At 38.0% G+C, this 20,458-nt stretch overlaps 2 protein-coding genes across 5 annotated transcripts in view; one reads left to right on the forward strand and one right to left on the reverse strand.

Moving 5' to 3' along the window:
• The first annotated feature begins 651 nt into the window (after positions 1–651).
• SMIM15 (small integral membrane protein 15) lies at positions 652–6,024 on the forward strand. Of its 4 annotated transcripts, none has more exons than XM_032627049.1 (3): positions 652–2,113; positions 3,410–3,540; positions 4,461–4,478. In XM_032627049.1, the coding sequence occupies exons 1-2, from the start codon at positions 1,718–1,720 to the stop codon at positions 3,446–3,448; spliced, it is 435 nt and encodes a 144-aa protein (XP_032482940.1). In that variant the 5' UTR covers positions 652–1,717; the 3' UTR covers positions 3,449–3,540; positions 4,461–4,478. The 4 variants fall into 4 exon arrangements, with proteins under 4 accessions (XP_032482940.1, XP_032482944.1, XP_032482941.1 ...); XM_032627053.1 differs by having other exon boundaries at positions 2,108–2,238; positions 4,445–6,024; XM_032627050.1 differs by having other exon boundaries at positions 2,108–2,238; positions 4,461–6,024.
• Positions 6,025–9,207: 3,183 nt separating this feature from the next.
• The window catches only part of NDUFAF2 (NADH:ubiquinone oxidoreductase complex assembly factor 2), a 186,658-nt gene continuing 175,407 nt past the window's right edge, over positions 9,208–20,458 (reverse strand). The window contains exon 4 of the mRNA XM_032627048.1: positions 9,208–10,895. Coding sequence (XP_032482939.1) covers positions 10,644–10,895 — 252 coding nt within the window. The 3' untranslated portion in view covers positions 9,208–10,643. The remainder of the gene's footprint in view (positions 10,896–20,458) is intronic.

Below are 20,458 nucleotides of genomic sequence, written 5' to 3' on the forward strand. Positions count from 1 at the left end.
AGAACCCCAGAGATAACCTAATAGCTTTCCACATACACAAAAGGAAACAGGCTCAGAGTGACTTATCAGAGTATCAGATCAGCAGAGACAAGGCCTATGAATCTCAACTCCCAAGCTAAGACTCCTCTAGAAAGTATTCCGCAGCATCTGAACCAATCTTGATGCCACCTTTCATTAAGGCAATGCAGGTAGCAGTAGGGAGCTCAGCTGTGGCAACCGCTACGCTATTCCTGGGCTTTCAGCCTGCCCTGGAACTGGAAGCTAGATCAGTAATATTAGACAGTGAAAGCCTGATTTACACTAGAGCCAAAGACCTACCGAGGCTTCCTTCTTCTGTGCCTTTTATTCCGGCCCAAGACTCCTATGCATTTCACAAGGGATGAAGCAGAGTGAGCTACAGGGGAGGCAGTAATGAGGAAAACTGTCTAACCGTGATTAAAACAACATACGCAGGGCTTCCCTGGTGGCACAGTGGTTGAGAGTCCGCCTGCCGATGCAGGGGACATGGGTTCGTGCCCCAGTCTGGGAAGACCCCACATGCCGCGCAGCAGCTAGGCCCGTAAGCCATGGCCACTGAGCCTGCGCGTCCGTAGCCTGTGCTCCGCAACGGGAGAGGCCACAGCAATGAGAGGCCCGCGTACCGCAAAAAATAAATAAATAAATAAATAAATAAATAAATAAAACAACATACACATATTAGTCTCTGGAGTGAAGGACGTTAAAATAAATTCTGACCCTCTCCTGTAGTTTCTATTTGGGCAAGTTTACAAAACCACATACAGTTACCATCAGCAAGCCAAGTTTTCAGTACACACAATCCAATGACTGAGTCTTATTCTGGCTACCAGAGGTACAGGATAGGTCCAAGCGGCACAAGCTTTGAAACCATCATCCAAGTTTTCAAACAAGAATGAATAAGAAAACAACTGCTGCTAATACAACATACAAACATTAACATATGCCCAACAAACAGTATTTTAGATCATTAGCTTATTTGCCAAAAGCCTGTTCCCTGGTAAATAAGTTACTGTTATACCTAAACTAGTTATACATGTCAAAACTTGCGCCTCAAAGAGAACATTCTATAGCGTTTCAAGAATAAAAACCTGCTTTATTTGGCACGCAACAGTGAAGAGATCTTGCAACATTCGAAGAGGTAGTCAAACAGAGCAGTTCAGTGCAAGAGACGACAAAATCTGATCACCAACCAAACCAGAGTTAATCTCTCAGTTCCTGTAGTTTAGAAGACAATATATTAACTCACTCTTTCTGCTTGTTGACTTTTGAATCCCTTTGTGTACTGGAAGAACAAGTACCTCGGTGGGAACTCTACGCCCAGATAGTTTAATTATTTATCAAGTTTACTCTGGGCAAGTATCGATCATGCTTTTGTGAAAGAGTTAAGTTCTTAAATTAAAAACCCCTCTTCACACAGCATGGCTGCATTTTCCCTTAGTAACAAGGTTCGATGGACCCACCACGGTCCAGCTGCTGCTTTATCTCCTCGACGTGAAGCGTTAACTATTGTCCAACCCGAAGATGAGAAGGTCAAAGAGTGGAGTGTGAACCCGAGGAACTCGCTAGAATCCTTCAAGAGTCGCAGTGTCACCCTCACCTTGACTCTGGGCGGTTTGTAGGAACCAACTCCTTTCTTGCCGCCGCTCTCTGGCTGGAGTTTCCCAGGGTCACGGACCTTACCCACCGGGGCCCTCCACCCATGGTCGGGCTCCTGCAGGGGAGCGGCTGTTCCCCGGCTGACTTCGGGTGCAAAGGTAGGGGGCCCTCCGTGCTTCCGGACCGGCTCCCGGAGGCCGGAGCCCACCCGAGCCTCAGGCAAGACGCCGCCCCGACAAAAGGCGCGAAACTCGGGCTCCGAGCCAGCAACCAGCCGGACGCCGCCGCTCGCCCCACGTGCCCTCACCTGCCGCTCCCCGGAAACCCGGGCGCCGCCCCGCCCTCCCCGCGTGCTCGAAGTCCGGGTCCCGGGCCCCACACAGCAATGGCGCAGCCGGAAACTGGCCCCTCGACTTCCTCAGGCCGGATCCAGGCAAGGGCCGGCCTGTGGGCGGGTCGGGAGAGCCGCGGCTTCCGCCTTCCTGCTTCCGGCCTGGAGGTTAGTTGGGAGTTGGGGGTCCGAACCCACAGTCTCGGGCGCGACGTAGGGGAGGCCGGTGGTGGCTGCAGACGCAGTTTTGCCCCCGTGCCCAGCGGAGGCGGCCACGGCGCCGACGGCCCAAGGTGTGGCGGGGACGACCTCTGATTCCCGGGGGCCGCCCGTTGTGCGAGCTCCGCCGGGCCCGCGCTCGCCGAGGTGGAGGGTCTGGGGAGCGTGGCCCCAGGGGCGGGCGGCCGGGTGCGGTGAGGAAGGAAGGGTGAGCGAGGAAAACACAAGGAAGGAGGGGAAGTGCGGATGGCTGTGAGGTGCCATCAGCTGCAGCTTTAGGCGCCGCGCGGGTTGGCCCGGAGATCACGCCCGGCCGATCCTTCTCGGAAGGAAGAAAATATTCCTTGGAGTGTGGGAGGCGCGTGCGCTTGAGGTCCAAAATTGAGGTGCATGGGAGGTTTGTGTCCTGTGGACGGTAACTCCTCTCTCTGTTAATAGCTAAAACTCGGCCATAACCGGGTCCTTCACTTCCGCTTTACTCTTTATAGCAAAGTTATTTTGCTTATCTCTGAATCTTGCATTAGTTAATTCATTACTGGGCTGCAGAAGCTGAAGAAACAGATGGATATCCGTAGAGTCTGGGCTCGACTGTGTGGGTGGGAGCCTACGAATGGGGTGGAGAGGCTAGGATATTTAACGATATATTAGGTACTTTAATGTGTCTTAAGTTGAAAATATGAAGAAGTTGTGATAGGATGTAATTAAAACCAGTCATGGTAGTTTTATGTAGGTGATGGGATTGTGGGTGATATATATTTTGTTTTGCTTATCTCTGGGTTTTCTATAAAGAACACAAACTATAATAGGGAGACCAAAAAAAAAAACCTTTTAAGAGTAAAGCGGTGTTTGATTTTGCGATTGTATACTTAACCCTATAAACAAATAATTGACTTTTTTAGTATAAAAAGTTCAAGATCTGGGAATGGATATGCTGTAACATGTCAGTGAGCTAACTTATTTTATATGTTAGTGAACTTCGTAAATCATTTTATTTTTGAAGTAACTTAGTAAAATATTTGATCTCCAGTAACTAGGATTTTCTTACAGGGCATTTGCCATTGTGTAATTATTTCTTTCTTAAAATTAGAAAGCAATAGATACTGAATGTATTTAATGTGCCAGGCGATTTTACATGTCATTTATAGGTTGCATATAGAGAATTTACCATTTAAAATTGTATTATAATTATTCCTTAAAGTTGACTTTTAACGTTTTTCTTTTATCTATTCTTTTCAACCCAACCAGTATATAGAATTTAAGCATTCTCTCAGAAGTGTATGGTAGAGCTAAAGAAGACAGCCAACCAAGGGTCATCTGAAATTGTGATTGGCTAATAATCCCAGGACAAAGTTAGAGATCACTACTCAAAGCATAAGGTAGATGATTTTTTAAATCCCAGCTGAAATTTTAAGTGACTGTATATACACCCATTCCTCCCCAGGTATTCTGATTCTCCACTTTGAATAGAGATCAACACAAACATGAAGGTTGAAAAGCCTCTGGGGCAAAATAGAAAATGTCACTCAAATCCACAACATCCTCATTTGCCAGATCGCCCTCCCTTACCAACTCAAAACGGAACAAAATGCATGGCACCTGTAATGGTTAATTTTCTCATCTATTAAAGTTCTGATTTACTAAATTATGTCCTCAAATAGGAGTCCTCAAAGCTGAAAGAGGGCATAAAATAGCATGTCACCTTTTGTTTATAGAACTCTTTGCATATGAATGGATATTATGGTTCCCTTACCCTCTCTTTTCATTCCTGGAAACAGCCATCCATTACATCCCTTTCTCCAGGCATTTCACATATTCTGTGGCTTTCAAATAGCAAATTTGATGATTGTACTTTTTGTTAATTAGCACTTAATAGTACTAAGGCTATGTAAAAAAAATGACATAATGGGATTCAGCTGTTTCCTGGAATGAGCAAATAAAACTCAAAATTCTTTGAAAACTCTGCTGCTAAATAAAATTTGTCTTGAATATAGGAGGCATATGAGAATGCCTAGTCCTTATGACAGATTCCACATGGTTTTTCCTTTTATCTTCTATAGCTTCACATCTTTTAAGTGTCACTCTTCTGGTTGTCCTAGGTGAATTATTTTTTCTTACTAGAAACATTAGTCCTTATTAAAATAGTACTAATTAGTACTTTTTAAAAACAACCAACCAAACTATTGAGTGATAATGGAATTCTGAGTTAACTGATTGTATGGGGTACCTTTTTGAAAATCTGATTAACCACATAGGCTTTTCTCTTGTTGTCTCTCCCCCCAGCCGCTGCTTTCCTAAGGCCTCTACAAAGATGTTTGATATAAAGGCTTGGGCTGAGTATGTTGTGGAATGGGCTGCAAAGGACCCATATGGCTTCCTTACAACAGTTATTCTGGCCCTAACTCCATTGTTTCTAGCAAGTGCTGTACTGTCTTGGAAATTGGCCAAGATGATCGAGGCCAGGGAAAAGGAGCAAAAGAAGAAACAAAAACGTCAAGAAAATATTGCAAAAGCTAAACGACTAAAAAAGGATTGAAGGAATGAACAGGCTTTGCAACCAGAGGAAGATCATCTGGAAAATTATGCAGCTTTGGAAGGACCCATTAAGGTTTCTTTTCAGATCTTGTGACAGTATTATTTAGTAAACGAAGTCTGAGCATGTGGAAGAATCATGTTAGTTCTCATCTGTACTATAGCAACTTTTAGGCTTCGGTGTAGAAGTCTGTTGACAGTTACTGTAAATTGGCATTTATTATGCTACAGATTCTTTATAACTGAGTTAGTCATTTGCCTTTTTGCAGCATATATACTAAAGTGAAAACATCCTGTGGAGAAAAATGGCTTTAGATTATGGACTCTATTCAAATAATGGCTTAAAATGGGGTCCTGTTCTGGACAAAGGAGATTAAGAATGTAAAAATCAGAATTGTCCTGAGGTGAAAAGCATGCTTTGGCTTAGAAGAGATACAGTGTATTAATCACATCTTTTATCATTATTACTTATTTCTTGAAATAGAATCATTTCTGGCTTCCTCAAAGCAAAGTATTATTCAATGAGTACTTCTATTTTCTGTATTTTTCTCATTTTAGCTTTTGAGATACTGGTAATTACCAGACATTCTGCATTTTTAAAAATCTAATTCTATAAAGAATTCTCTTATTATCTTGACCATGTAGAATACCACTTACTGGATATAACAATTTTTGTACTTATGAACACTGCCATTTTCTTAGAGATGACTTGAGTAGATCAACACTATGATTTAAAGCTTGGAGTAAAAATGCCAAACCTTGTAGTACCTTGGAACCAGTTAATTCTCACTTGTGCTATAAGTAGAAATGTGAAGTAGTTAAAATGTCTTATCAAATAATTTGCTGATTATGTAATAACACTTTTGTTTTTCATTCCATTCTTTTTAATTCATGTGGTAGTGATGTCCTTTACTTTTTTGATCAAACAGGTTCATGGTGAAAATTAAAATTCATATCTCTTTTAAGGAACTTTTAAAGAGTAACAGTTAAGTCATATTTCATAAATGGTAAAGAAAGGCTTAACAGTTGGAAAAAGTTTGTTTAGCATAGTATTAGTTGGGTGAAAAAGGTGTAAATCATGTCAAAATTAGAATGTGTTATAGTTAGAAATAAAGGGCTGAAGGATATTTCCTTCAGTTAAGTAGTATAACTGGAACTTTTTACTCTTTAACATGGCTTTTATAAATGCATGGTTAATAATTTTGTTGTCAGTAATTAATAGCTTATTAATGTTTTCCTCACCCCTGATAATGAATCTTAAATTACAAAAAAATTGTCTAAAAGCTTTAACTTAAAAATGAAACTAGATATTGAAATAAATTTGATACATTTTTATAAAGAGGTCCTGGGCTTTTTTTTTGTTGGGGGAGGAGTAATAATTCAAGTTAAATATGTTATAGAAGTTAGACTTTTCAGAGGGTTACAAATTTCCTTTATAGATAAGCATGCAGTTGACCCCTGAATACCATGCTGGGCTTTGTTTTTTTTTGTGGGGTTAGGAGCATGAGTCCTCCCTTGCAGTCGAAAATCCCTGTATAATTTATAGTGGACCCTCCCTATACATTGTTCCTTCCTATATGCAGGTCCTCCATATCTGCAGTTCCGAGGTCCCTCTGTACCCACAGTTCTTCATCCGTGGATTCAACCAACCCTGGATCATGTAGTATTGTAGTATTTACCACTGAAAACATCTGTGTATAAGTGACCCCACACAGTTCGAACCCATGTTGTTCAAGGGTCAACTGTACTTGTAAAAGTTGAGAGCAATGTTTCTCAAATATGAGAACCTAAGGACCTCAGAATGTTTATGGACTGGTTGAACAATACTTATTACTGTTATTTTAGGTTGTCAGTTCCTACTTGGTGCCAGCGTGATCAACACATTGCAGCTCCAAGCACTGAAATAATTCAGTGTTTAATTACAAATTAGTTATTCAGGTGATCTAGGATATGCTTTTTATATTGTCATTGAAATTTAAACAAAACTTACAGTTATCCACTAAAGCTATGGTTTCATTGCTCATTGTGACAATTTAAAGGTATTTAACTAAAATAGGTTTTTCTATAGTCCCTGTTAGTCTTAATACAATTTTATATTTGTTTGGCATAGGCCATTTATTGTTTCTTCAGCTTTTCCCAAAATTTATGGAGCCTTTTTATACATTTGAGATCAACAAGGTTTTATAATATGTGTCTATATGTTTGTGTGTGTTGGGGGGTGGTGTAAATTAGAGACTATAGAGCTACCTCGATTTAAAATGGATTACATCCTGATAAACCCACTGCAAGCTGAAAATAATTTACTGAATAATGTACTGAAAGTGAAAGACAGAATGGTTGTGTGGGTATCGGTTGTTTACTTGTGATCGCATGGCTGACTGGGAGCTGTGGCTCCCTGCCACTGCCCAGCATCACAAGTGTCCTACTGCACACTGCTAGCCCAAGAAAAGATTAAAACTCAAAGAACGTTTCTGTTGAATGTGAATGTGTATCGTAAAGTTGAAAAATTAAGTTGAGGACTGTGTATTATGAGTTTTGAGAGTCTTCAGAAAAATCAATCTTTTATTGTAACATACTGTTATGGTTACAAGAATCCCATTTACTGTTACCCAGAATAATTCTTTTAAAAACTGCCTACATATTATGTTGTTTCTGAAGTTCTTAGAACTAATATAATCAATTATGGCTGGCTTTGAAGGAAAAACAAGCTGCCTATAACAAACATTTTACCACCAAAAAGTTTGTGCACCAGAATTTGATCCATAGCGTCCATGTGGTAAACTTCAGCATGGTGTTACTTTATCAGATGTGCAAGGGGATTTTAAACCTATTTCCTGAAATTACAGTGAGCAAACTTGAAATAAGCTTCGGATGCTGCAAGCTAGAAACCCAATGTTGAGATCCACTATTAAGTAACAGCTCGTCACCCATTGTTAGGGGCACTTTATACCTCATCTGGTTTTCAGTTAGAGGAAGTCTGATACCTATTTAGGAATGATTGCTTTCAGGTTTGCAACTGATTATAGGATCACTCTGATTTACTTCATATCTGTAACATATAAGGACAAATTCGGTATTTCTCAAACATTAAAGGGGATTCCGTGTTCAAATACCAAAAGTTTGGGAAACACAAGATAAGACAATTCATTTCTTCATGATTTCTTGGAGTCTTTTAACCTTCTTTGACTATCATAGACTCTCTTTTCTTTTCCCCCAAAGAACACAAATAGTTTGAGAAAGCCTAGTCTAAATGAATTCAGGTTACATTTTAGATAGTGTGGTTAATGAAACAGCATTAAAAAAGTCAGTATGATGGTATTGGGTCAAGGCTGATGAAATTAGGAAGTAAATGAGAGCCAGAAATCAGTAAAAATGGAATGCTAAAGGATAACATAATGGGGAAAAAATTATTTCCTCCATTTTTTTTGATTTTTAACTTCAGATATCCAAGGCATAGCTAATAGGCTAGATTTATATGGTTAAACCCAAAAGGCAACGCATGTATACCTGAGCAGTTTGTATAATAAGGCCTTTGGGGGGAAAAGTGCTATATGCATATATAGCAGAGGCACAGGAAGTCAGGAAGGATTTATCTGAGAGAACTTAAGGTATGTATGACACTTTATCATTATTATTTTAAATTAATTATTTTTGGCTGTGTTGGGTCTTCGTTGCTGTGCGTGGGCTCTCTAGTTTGTGAGTGGGGGCTACTCTTGGTTGCGGTGTGCGGGCTTCTCATTGTCGTGGCTTGTTGCGGAGCACAGGCTCTAGGCTCACAGGCTTCAGTAGGTGTGGCACATGGGCTCAGTAGTTGTGGCACGTGGGCTCTAGGGCTTAGGCTCAGTACTTCTGCGTGGGTTTAGTTGCTCTGCAGCATGTGGGATGTTCCCGGACCAGGGCTCGAACCCATGTCCCTTGCATTGGCAGGCAGATTTTTAACCACTGCGCCACCAGGGAAGCCCCAATTTAATTATTTTAAAATGAACATTTTAACTTTTGAAATTTAAAAATCTGCATGGGTTTTGGAGTCTGTCTTGAAAAGATGAAGAAAAACATTTTCATTAAAAAAAAAACAACTTGTAAATTCCCCAAATATAACTTTAAAATATGAAATATGGTGGACAAGTGAATATTTTATGTGAAACTCTGGTTCTGCTTTGCATGTGTCTGGCTTAAAAGCCACATATAAAAACAAGATTGTTTAGAAAGGCAGTCTTAATTAGGCCAAGATTATAGTTCAGTTTTTATGTAGGACTAAATCTTCTCAGAGCTCTGTTCTGATACCACCTAACAGTGTAAACCAGTCATCCTAAAAATGTTAGTCTTGAGGAAAGGAGTGTGGATGGATTACTACAAAGTTTATTCCCACCTCTCAAAATCACTTTGAAAGTTCATACTTTACTAATAATGGGTGGGCCAGTATCATCTTCTTATATAACGTAACTGTTGGCTAAGATTTTCTTTTATGTAAAACAGGTATTTTAAAATGAAAACCATAAATATTAAAATTAATGTAAATTCTGTCATACATTAAGATATTTATAAACAGCCTACACAACAAACTTTTGTAAAATATGTATATAGAATACAGTTAATAAGCTGATAGGAATTTGGTAGTAGACACATTCTATTCTAGCATGTTAGAATTTACAGTTTTTCCTGTAACCTGGGGTTCAAGAACATCTTACTTTACAGTCAATTATACAACAAATTTTATCTCTTTTTATAGTGCCTAATAGCTAGTTCCTTTTTTGCCTCTTTGGTAAAATGTAATACTACTTTGGAATAATGTAAAGAGACAGAATGATTAACTTGATATTAACAGGGCTGCTGAAACGTTAATATTACCACCTAGGAGCTTTTTTTTTTATTGTCATTTCATGAGTGTTATGGTGATTACATTTGATTACTTGTTTTAGTATAACATTTTATAAAGTTGTATTTTTCTGTAGTTTATTTCTTAAGCAATTAAAAATTTTACCTTCTAATATTAAGTAAAAATCTCAGTCCATATTTATTTAGTTGCTACAATGTCAAACACTGTTAGAAGACCTCTATATTAGAACTCTGTTAGCAACAAAAACTTGGTTGTGCACTTCAGAAAATGTATGACACTTTTATATATAATCTGTTTTAATGCTGTCATCTGTCTATAATTTTCTCCAATATAGAAATCACTGTAATCTCCACTATCAGTGGAATCACATTCTGAGAACTCTGCCCTATTTTCTATTTCTTCAAAGTAATTTTTAATCTCACAGAACTGCAATTACTGTACCATTTCTCTGTTTACCATCTTTTCAGACTTTTGTGATAGATTGTCTACTTCCATTGGTCCTAATTCCTCTTTAAAACTCCAACCTCAATTCCACCATAAAATAGCTTTTGTCCCATCTACTCATCAATATCATAGGGTGTTTTTCATTTATCAAATAAATTTTCTTGGCCTCCACGTGTTTTTATCCTGGCCTCCATGTGTTTTATCCAAGTTCATGTTTTTGATTAGTTCTTTAGAATCTTACAGAGTGCCTCTACAGAAATAGCAGTCTTCTCCTTTTATATTTGATCATTTAGGACAGTTCAATATTTACCCTTATCATTTTCTACCAAGATATATTTTGGGTGGTTTCTAAATGATCGTAAGGATCTAAAATGTACTGAGCATTTACAGCTACAAGATACTTCTCAAGGGAGCAACTCAAAGAGGAAAAAAAACTAAGCAAATTCATAAACAGAATGATGACTAAATCAAGTGAAGGATTTAAGTCTAAAAGAAGTTAGGTTCCTATAGTTCATAACCTCACACTTCTTATGCATAGTAAAAACAAGTTCTTAAGTTTACTGGAATAGAGAACTATTGTACAGTCAGAAAATACGAAGTAACTTTTTACTTTTACTTGTTAAAATAGTCACATACATATATAAATGAAATGATTTTACCACAGTGCATTCATTGATTGTGGCTCTTGCCATCTTGTGGCATCCAGGATCCTGGCTGAAAGGTTTTACCAGTGCTGGTGGGAGCCACCGAGGATTCTTCTTTTCCAAAGTACGGAGCGGAGGCATGCCCTTTAATCTGAGTTTGAACTGGTGGAGCCAAGTGTTCCTTGCTGCTCTCTTCTCTGAGGAGTTTTTCTTTTTCATAAAAGTCTTTGGTTTTCATTTTAATTTCTTCTTTATGTTTTTCATTCTTCATTGTTTCCTGCATGCATATATAAATGGAAGAAATCATTAAATTCCTAGTTAGAAGAAAACTCAAACTACAGGTTTTATAAAAATAAAATAGCTAAAAAAAATTAAGTACATATATACATGATACTTGCCTTGCATTTAAATAATATATAGATATGTACAGTGTAAGTCTGAAAAAGCTATCTGATTATATAGCTTTATATAAAGCCATATAATGATAGAGTGATGTTATTTTGAATTAAACAGCTATCTCCTTGTATACTATAATAAAAAGATGAGAAGGATAATGAAATAGAAATATTTACTACCCAGTAAGTGAAACAAACCACTTAACATGAAATATTACACAAAAGCATAAAAGTCACTCTTACCAAAGATTTTCTAAATTTAACAGCTATTTACTGCCTCAAAAACTAATCAGTGATTTGTACTTTCTATTGGAGATGAAGTGAAGGTGAGAGGGCCTCAGAAGGATGCTCCTGCCAGTCTCTTCTCTGTGGGACTTAAAGCATGGTTAGCGCCAGGACCAAGTCCCATCTATTTCCCTTTCGCCTCTGGAGTGGTATGGCAGTGAAGAGGAGGACAGAAACGGAATCAGAGTTCAGCAAGCCTTAGACACCAGTTCCAGAGAGGCACTTTGCTATTGGAAATGCTTCCTCAAATCAGTGCAAGCAATTTGTGCAATGCAGTTTTGTCACTCAGATGTGCTATTCTATTTGTAAGGATCTATACCCCAAACAACAATGAACCTATTACTATATTTCATTGAATGCAAGACCATCAAATTTAAGATGCATCGCTGTTATAGGTACCACTAAAAAAGGCAAACTCCACACATCCTGATTTCAGAGATGTTAAAATTTGAAGATATGCATCTTAAAAACAGATGAAATAGTAATTACGTCTTTTACCTTTATTGATTCCTTCTTCCTCTTCTATCTTAATTATTTCTAAATGGGTGGATTTTTTTTTTTTTTTTTTGGCTGCACTTCACAGCTTGCGGGACCTTAGCTCCCCCACCAAGGACTGAATGGGTGCCCTCGGCATTGAAAGGGCAGAGTCCTAACCACTGGACTGCCGGGGAATTCCCTGGGTGAAATTTTTAAATGTTCTTTTTGCTTATCTGTATTTTCTGATTTTTCTTTAAGAATATATTTGTTGGGCTTCCCTGGTGGCACAGTGGTTGTGAGTCCGCCTGCCGATGCAGGGGACACGGATTCGTGCCCCAGTCCGGGAGGATCCCACATGTCACGGAGCGGCTGGGCCCCTCTGGGCCTGCGAGTCTGGAGCCTGTGCTCCGCAGTGGGAGAGGCCACAGCAGTGAGAGACCCACGTACCGGAAAAAAAAAAAAAAAATATATATATATATATATTTGTTATTTATAATATGAATGTTAACATAACTAATATCTGACAACATTGACAAAAACAAATTCTCCCAAGTTATTTTAAAATTTCAACATTTAAAAAAATGACATATCTGGGACTCCCCTGGTGGCACAGTGGTTAAGAATCTGCCTGCCAATGCAGGGGACACGGGTTCAAGCCCTGGTCCAGGAAGATCCCACATGTCACAGAGCAACTAAGCCCGCCTGCCACAACTACTGAGCCTGCACTCTAGAGCCCACGTGCCACAACTACTGAAGCCTGCGCGCCTAGAGCCCATGCTCCGCAACAAGAGAAGCCACCAAAATGAGAAGCCCACACACCACAACGAAGAGTAGCCCCCGCTCACCGCAACTAGAGAAAGCCCGAGCGCAGCAGCGAAGACCCAATGCAGCCAAAATTAAATAAATTTATTTTAAAAAATGGTTCCTTTAAAAAAAATGACACATCTGGTTATTTAAATATATGATGCAATCTTTCTGTTTCTAACATGAATTTCAAGCAATAATAGTTCTCCAAAAAGGTAAACCCTGATATTTAAAATCACATTTAAAATAATGGTCTATTCTTACAGGAAAAGATTTGAGGAGATTGTAGTGTTACAGACTTTTAGACACAAGGGCCCATCTAATGAAACCTCTCCTAAAGCAAACGTGAGGGAAGGCATATTTATAAATATTCTTGTAATTTCTATAACAGATCAATTCCCTATGAGTAATTTAATAACCACAGTAACTATGAGTTTAGGGACAGCTGCTATGAGTGAGGGTGAGAGTCTGGCTTTGCCTTTCATATACTCTGTAGAATTCTCAGGTGGGGTGACCATATGTCACAAAAGAAATCCCTCAATATGATACTGGAAATAATGGAAGTAGGTGGAAATATTTTTCAGTCTGAGGCCATCTCATCTTCACTTCATCTCCAGACTCTTCAAGACCCTCTATGAACTGGTGTGTCAGCCCGGAGGCTCTTTCTCCTGAGCAGAATGAAAGGTTCAAGAGGGTTGAACTTGCACTAGTAGCCCACCACAGGGAGCAAGACACTACTGAGAAGCTGGTATTAAGCTTGCTTGGCTTGGTATAAGAGCATCAGTCACATTGCCTTTAGGGATTTCAGCTCTACTGTTGCAATCTTACAGCTGGTGCAAGCCTATGCCTTCTGCATAAAAGGAAACTGAGGGCAGAGAGCTGTTCTTTCTTTATTCCTGCCTTCATATAATTCCTCTTTACTCATCATTACTCTGCCAAGTAGTTTCTTTCTTATAACAGCTATTTAGGCCAATAAAAAGTCAATCTGAATATGTTAATTATTTTAATATGAAGATTAAAGATTTCAGAGTTGAAAAACATGGAGACTATAGTTTTACCTAGAAAAGAATTTGTCTTTTTTTTTTAAAAACTAATGGTTACCAGACCCCTGCCAACAGCTTCCAGAAAAATTACACAGAACATAAATCATTTGTGAAAGGAAATCTAGTTTTGTAAATATTTGGAATAGATAAAATGAAAGTAGTTAGGTGGAAAAAATAGGAATTTGTAGACTAAAAGAGAAGCAAAAGTAATTCTGTAACAAAGCCTATTTCATAGCAGAAATTACTATAAAGCAAGGATTTTTCCCTTACATTATTTCCTTGGAAACATCACCTTAAGTCTCAATATGTATATCAATAAAAACATTGTTTCAGCATTTTAGGGATAAACCAAGGGTAAGTAGGTCTTCACATAAATGTTTATATGTTTAAAGCAAATATTTATCCCTTTGCATACCACTTTTCACCCTGTCAGTATTCTTTCACATTAAAAAAAAACAGTTGTATGGATTTTATCACTTGCATTATACCATGACTTACTTAATGTCTACCCCTATTTTTGTTTCCAATATATCACTTTTTCATAAAAAAAAAAAAACAGAACTCTGATGACTATCCACATACATAGTTCTTTGACCCAAACACATAGTTGCAATCCCAAATCTACCTTTCACTATCTGTGACACCAAGAAAGTCAGTTAACTTTGTTCAGTCTCAGTTTCTTTATCTGAAAATGGGAATACAGTGACTATGTATACATAAAATTTACATCTCAAATACTCATATGCATACTGTTCACACTGTTAGACCTGAAAGTTTGCAGTTAAAAACATGGGCTTTGAAGCAAGACAAATTGCATATAAATCTCAGTTTTGCCATTTACTAGCTGTGACCCTGTTAATGTTGCTTAACCTCTCTGTGTCTCAGTTTCCTTGTGTGAAATGGAGATTACAGTACTGCCTTCTTCTATGGGCTGTTGTAAAGACTGGGAAAGAACTGGCTATTGGGCAGTAATAGTACAACAGAAGATGTTACAGGTGGATTTTTAAATAGTGATTGTTTATTCTATTCCATTAAAAATAAACACACCAAACTTATATCTGTCCCTCTTTCTCATCTCAGGGTAGAAATATAGTCTCAATACTTATATCTTTAAGTACTTAAAAATTTAACCCACTAATTTGTGACATACATTGAATAACTATTTGTTGTGAACATTTGTAAATAGCAGGATCCCTACATCAATTGCTATCCTTATGAAGAATGAACAAAATTCATAATTTTGCCAGGATGAAAAAATCTCCAATTTAATGTGCTACAGTCTCCAACAAAGGCAGCAACCACTACCACTGGATTGAGAACAGAGGTGTTAGTAAGACATAATCTACTGGCTTGAAAACAAGATGGAGTAACTGGTGCCAGACTAGTTCTTCTGCCATAAACAACTAGAAAACTGGACAAAAATACTAAACTTTTCAGATACTAAACAACAGCCAGTGCAGTACTGTGATCCTTGAGAGAGGGGAAACAAACGAGATAAGCCCTGTATCACCTCAGCTGGAGGCTGCTGCACAGGGTCAGGGAACCCAAGCAAAGATTGGTTACCTCGCTGAGCTAAAGAGATAGAGATGGTTGGTTAGGAAGGCTGAGGAAGCTGAAATTTGTGGGGCACAGTACCAGAACACACACACACACACACACACACAGAGTTCTAGAAACCTGGATAGGGGTACCCTTGAGTGTTCAGCTGAGTATCAAACTGTATGTGGGTAGGATGAGACTCTACAGGGCCAGGAAGGTCAGTTTCTGGCTAAAGAATAACTACTGGGGAGTTGTAAACTGAACAACTGCTGCAGCTTGCATGAGACTAGGGGACATTCAAGTTCTAAAAAGCCTCACCAAACCTGCAGGGCATTTAGTATAAAGACTTCAGAAAGATCACTCCTTAGGAGTAAGAATAAATTGGCACAAGAGTTGAGGTAACTCTAGATCTGCACTGTCCAATACAGTAGCCACTAGCCAAATGTTGTTATTTAAATTAATTAAATTTTAAAATTTAGTTCCTTAATTGTACTAGGCACATTTCAAGTGTTTAGTAGCCAAATGTGACTAGTGGCTACCATATTGAAAAGTACAGATACAAAACATTTCCATTATTGCAGAAACTCCTATTGAACAGTACTGCTCTAGATCCACCTGAACAAATCTTAAAAATAAAGCCTCCAAAAGTTTGGGCTGATTCACATCTAAATTAATATACTCAAAAAAAAAAAAACCCTCAACATTTTTAAAAGGAAGACAACAAAACACAGACAGTAAACAATAAACTATTTCAGTGTTTATCATCCAATCAAGAAGTGAAGAAGGAAAGTGTGATCCAAAACCAGTCAACAGAAACATGATAGAAATGATGAAATTAATAGATATGGACTTTATCACAGCTACTACAAATATGTTAAAGACTTAAAAGAAAAATTAACATGAAGAGAAGAAATGTAGAAACATTTAAAAAGAACCAAATGGAACTTCTAGAGGTGAAAAATACAATACATGAAATAAAAAATGTAATGGATATGCTTAACAGCAGATTAGACCCTGCAGAAGAAAAGAAAAAAGAATCTGAAAACAAGGCAATGGAAACTATGCAAACTGAAGCAAAAGAGAGAGAAAATTGCTTAAAAAACTGAACCAGAGCCTCAGTGAGCTATGGGGCAATATTAAGCAGTCTCACATACATGTAACTGGAATCACAAAAAAAGAAGAAAGAGGAAGGAGAAAAAATAATGACTAAAAAATATATCAAATAGATAAACATATAAATCTACATATCCAAGAACCTAAAAAAACTCCAAGTAGGAAAAATACAAAACCAAAGCATATCAAAACCAAATTGCTAAAAACTAATGATAAAAGAGAAAATCTTAAAATAAGCTACAAAAGAAAGACATTTATGAGACAAAGATAAATACTACTGAGTTCTCATCAGAAACAATGCAAGGTACAAAACAATGGAATGACTTTAATACACTGAAAAAAAAATAAAAACTGTCAATTTAGAATCCTATATCCAGTGGAAACATCCTTTAAAAATGAAGGCAATGACATTTTCAGACAAAAAAAAATAGATGTTTTTGTCACAAGCAAACTTCTATTACAAGAACATTAAAGGAAGTATTAAATACTTTAGGTTGAAAAAATGATACAATATGGAAACTTGAATCTACATAAAGGAATGAATAGTGCCAAAAATACCAGAATGAAGGACTTCATTGCAGGGAAAAATGTTAGACTTTGGGACACTCTGCTAGGTACTCAATGCCCTTTGATTTTATGTCTACCCACTCCCAGCTCCTTGAGCCCATGAGGAGCTTCATCACATTGTGCATTGAAACTACTGCTATAGATTTTGAGGGTTATCATCACTGTACCCCCACCAGAAGGACTTCTCAAGCTTTGCAAAGATGTCAGTTACCACTAAATAGAGGAGAAGTACAGCCTGAAATGCAAGAGAACTATTGTGACCATATGCAGCCCTCAGATTAATAGTACTACCTGGGAGACAGATGATACCTCATTCCCTCCCTACTCCCACCTAACAAAGAGCCTCTGCCCACCAAACCTTCCATGTCTTGCACCACTGTCCTGGCTTCCCTGGCCTGGGATTTGAAGCAGTATGTCAACAATGGCCCTTCTCCACTGAAGCCGAATCTGGTGGGGTGGACAATCAGAAAGTCATGCATGAAATTAACTCGTTTCTGAGAAGGTCACATCAAAGAGTCCCCTGGAGTGAAGTACTGAAGGATATCATTCTCAACCAATCTCAGGGAAGAAGAGAAAGAAACCATACTGACAATAGAGAAAGCATAAGCTGTACCAAAATCTGATATTTCAGAACTTTTCCTAAGTATATTGTTTATGAATGACTATTGTTCTGTGACAATCTCTCTCATTTCAACAGGCACCAGGGGTGTTCAGTTGGAGCAAATTAGCTTAGGCTTGAGTTGTTTACAGAGCCTTAATATTGGAAAAATACACAAACTCAGTTGTGAAAAGTATTGTGTTAAATGTTTGAATTTATATATTTTTCTACATCAAATTATAAATTACCATTGTTTATGAAGGATTACATTGAAAAAAGATTAAAAAAAAAAAAGCTCTGGGGCTTCCCTGGTGGCGCAGTGGTTGAGAGTCCGCCTGCCGATGCGGGGGACACGGGTTCGTGCCCTGGTCTGGGAGGATCCCGCATGCCGCGGAGCAGCTGGGCCCGTGAGCCGTGGCTGCTGAGCCTGCGCATGCGGAGCCTGTGCTCCACAACAGGAGAGGCCACAGCAGTGAGAGGCCCGCGTACCGCAAAAAAAAAAAAAAAAACCCCCAAAAAACCCCCCAAAAAAGCTCTGGATGCATTTAACAAGCTTAACCCTGTTTTTGTAGTTTAGACAAGTTAATGGTTATTTATTGTGCACTATTTATTAATTCAGTGATGAGAACTCAAGCCCCCAAAAGGTTGCAGCTCAAGTCCTTTTCAGTGCCACTTCTTTGCTAAGAGCCCTGCTTAAGAGCCCTTTTGGTAGCTGTCCTGTTGTTGTACTACATGTTGCAAATTGCTAAGTGCGGTAATCACAAAAGCATTTTTAAAGTTGTTTTTTAATTAAACTAATAACATACAGACAAAAATTAAAGCCTGAAAATGCAGTCTTCAAACATGTTGACTCAAAGAGGTTAGGAATTATATTATCCCACTCTAATCATATAGTCCCTTATGTGAAAATCTAGTACACATGACTTTTGGTGTAGAAATGGTGAAGAAATCAGCTCTAATATACAGTTATAGCTGCAGGAAGTACTATAACAGATCTGGATACTTGGACTATAAAAAAGGAGGTGAAACAAATGGCAGAATAGGACTAGAGGTCTCTGCGATGATGCCTTGGGAGAGATAAAGGACACTAAGGCAATGCAAACCTGAACCTTGGAACCATACTCTAGCATCTGAGAGAAGAGAGAGAGAGCTGTCCACAAGTGCTCTCTGATGAAGTCATCTTGACTGGAAGAAAATTTAATTACTCAGTGAGTACTGGAGAAAGAAAAGGGCTGAGAAATATCTGAGTGAGTTAAAACAGTTTCCCAAAGATTTTTCTGTTTCAGGTATCCAAGTCATTCTGCATCTCTGGGGCCACACTTGGACAAGAGGTGAAGGAGTGAACAGTTCTGAGTCTACGCTATTAAACAGAATTGAGTATTTGGATATAGATCTAAGCATACATACAAGAGCATTTAGGAATATCTATTATTACACATATACCTTGTGGACAAGGGCATATAAATACAAATTAAAAATTACCCGTCATTAATAATTTATGTAAAGTATCACTAGTATTTTTAAATTTAGTGTGCTTATTTGTATGTGCCACATGTATGTATAAATAAAAAAGAAAAATGGTTTTCATGACATAATTCAGGAGCTCAATCCCCTAACCCTGTTTCTCTCTTTAGAGTCAGCCTAGTAAAGAGAAAATTCTTCTGTCAAGGAATATTTCAGTAATACACTCTATGTACATATATATGATGGTGTGATATTCATGTTAAAGATAAAATTCCACAATAATAGACTTCAAAATTATTTTATAATTTTTATACAGATAGACCTGGAAATGGAATAGAGCTAATGGTCAGTTCTTTATTAGGAAATTATAAAGTTTGTTCTAAAAGTGCTATGAACCCAGCCAGGAAAAATGGCAGGCAGAATACAGTTATACATAACAACCCATTTCTTCTTTGAGAGTCTGGCTCCACACTCCTCTGGAGTTTGGTATTTATAAATGGTCTCCATTTGGTTTCAAGTACTTGTGAACTCCATGTATACCATATATAACTACGTTCAAACTTAAGTACAAAAGAAATCCCAAGATAAAAAATCTAAATACAGTTTAAAGTAAATTCAACAGTGCTTCATTGTTAGAAAGTTACCATATTCAAAAGCAAGTAAAGACTTAAGAGTCAGTCTTAACAGATATTGATAAAATTTCCCATGTCACTAAATTCTTTTTTAGCTTTCTACGGTAACAAAACTATGGCCATTTCATGATGATCCAGTTATATTACATACAAAAAACAGGAACCTAATTTTTTTTTAAGTTTTAGTATAAAATTATAAATTACCAATGCATTTGTGGCAAAAGCTTAGTGTAAATATATCTTTAATAACTACTGGATGTAGATATGTACTTTTCAAAGTACACATAAGATAAAGATACAATCAAAGTTTTGGTCTTAGAAACAGATCAACTTTCTACAATATTTAAATTACTAAATACATTCTCCTCTACCCATACATTTTCACCTCTCACTAGACCATGTGATATACATAATATAAATATATTTGACTTTGACAGCCCCATTTTCTTTCCATAATTTAAACTATACATACTAATGAATAATTTTTATTTTAATCAACATTAAAAATTTTAAAGTATGACTACACTGCTTTTGAGTCTATTTAAAAATATTTTTGGGGCTTCCCTGGTGGCACAGTGGTTGAGAGTCCACCTGCCGATGCAGGGGACACGGGTTTGTGCCCTGGTCTGGGAAGATCCCACATGCCGCAGAGCGGCTGGGCCTGTGAGCCATGGCTGCTGAGCCTGTGCGTCCAGAGCCTGTGCTCCCCAACAGTAGAGGCCACAACAGTGAGAGGCCCACGTACCGCAAAAAAAAAAAAAAATATATATATATATATATATATATTTTTTTTTTTTTTGAAGAATACAAAAAGATTGAGTAAATAGATTTAAGTGAAGACTTGACATAAAGTATGGTACAGGTCCTCAAACCTTAGAGACATATGGTTACTGTAACATGGTCTCCTCCAGAAAGTAGCCTCC

This window comes from Phocoena sinus, chromosome 3 (assembly GCF_008692025.1).
Source record: "Phocoena sinus isolate mPhoSin1 chromosome 3, mPhoSin1.pri, whole genome shotgun sequence".
Taxonomy (NCBI): domain Eukaryota; kingdom Metazoa; phylum Chordata; class Mammalia; order Artiodactyla; family Phocoenidae; genus Phocoena; species Phocoena sinus.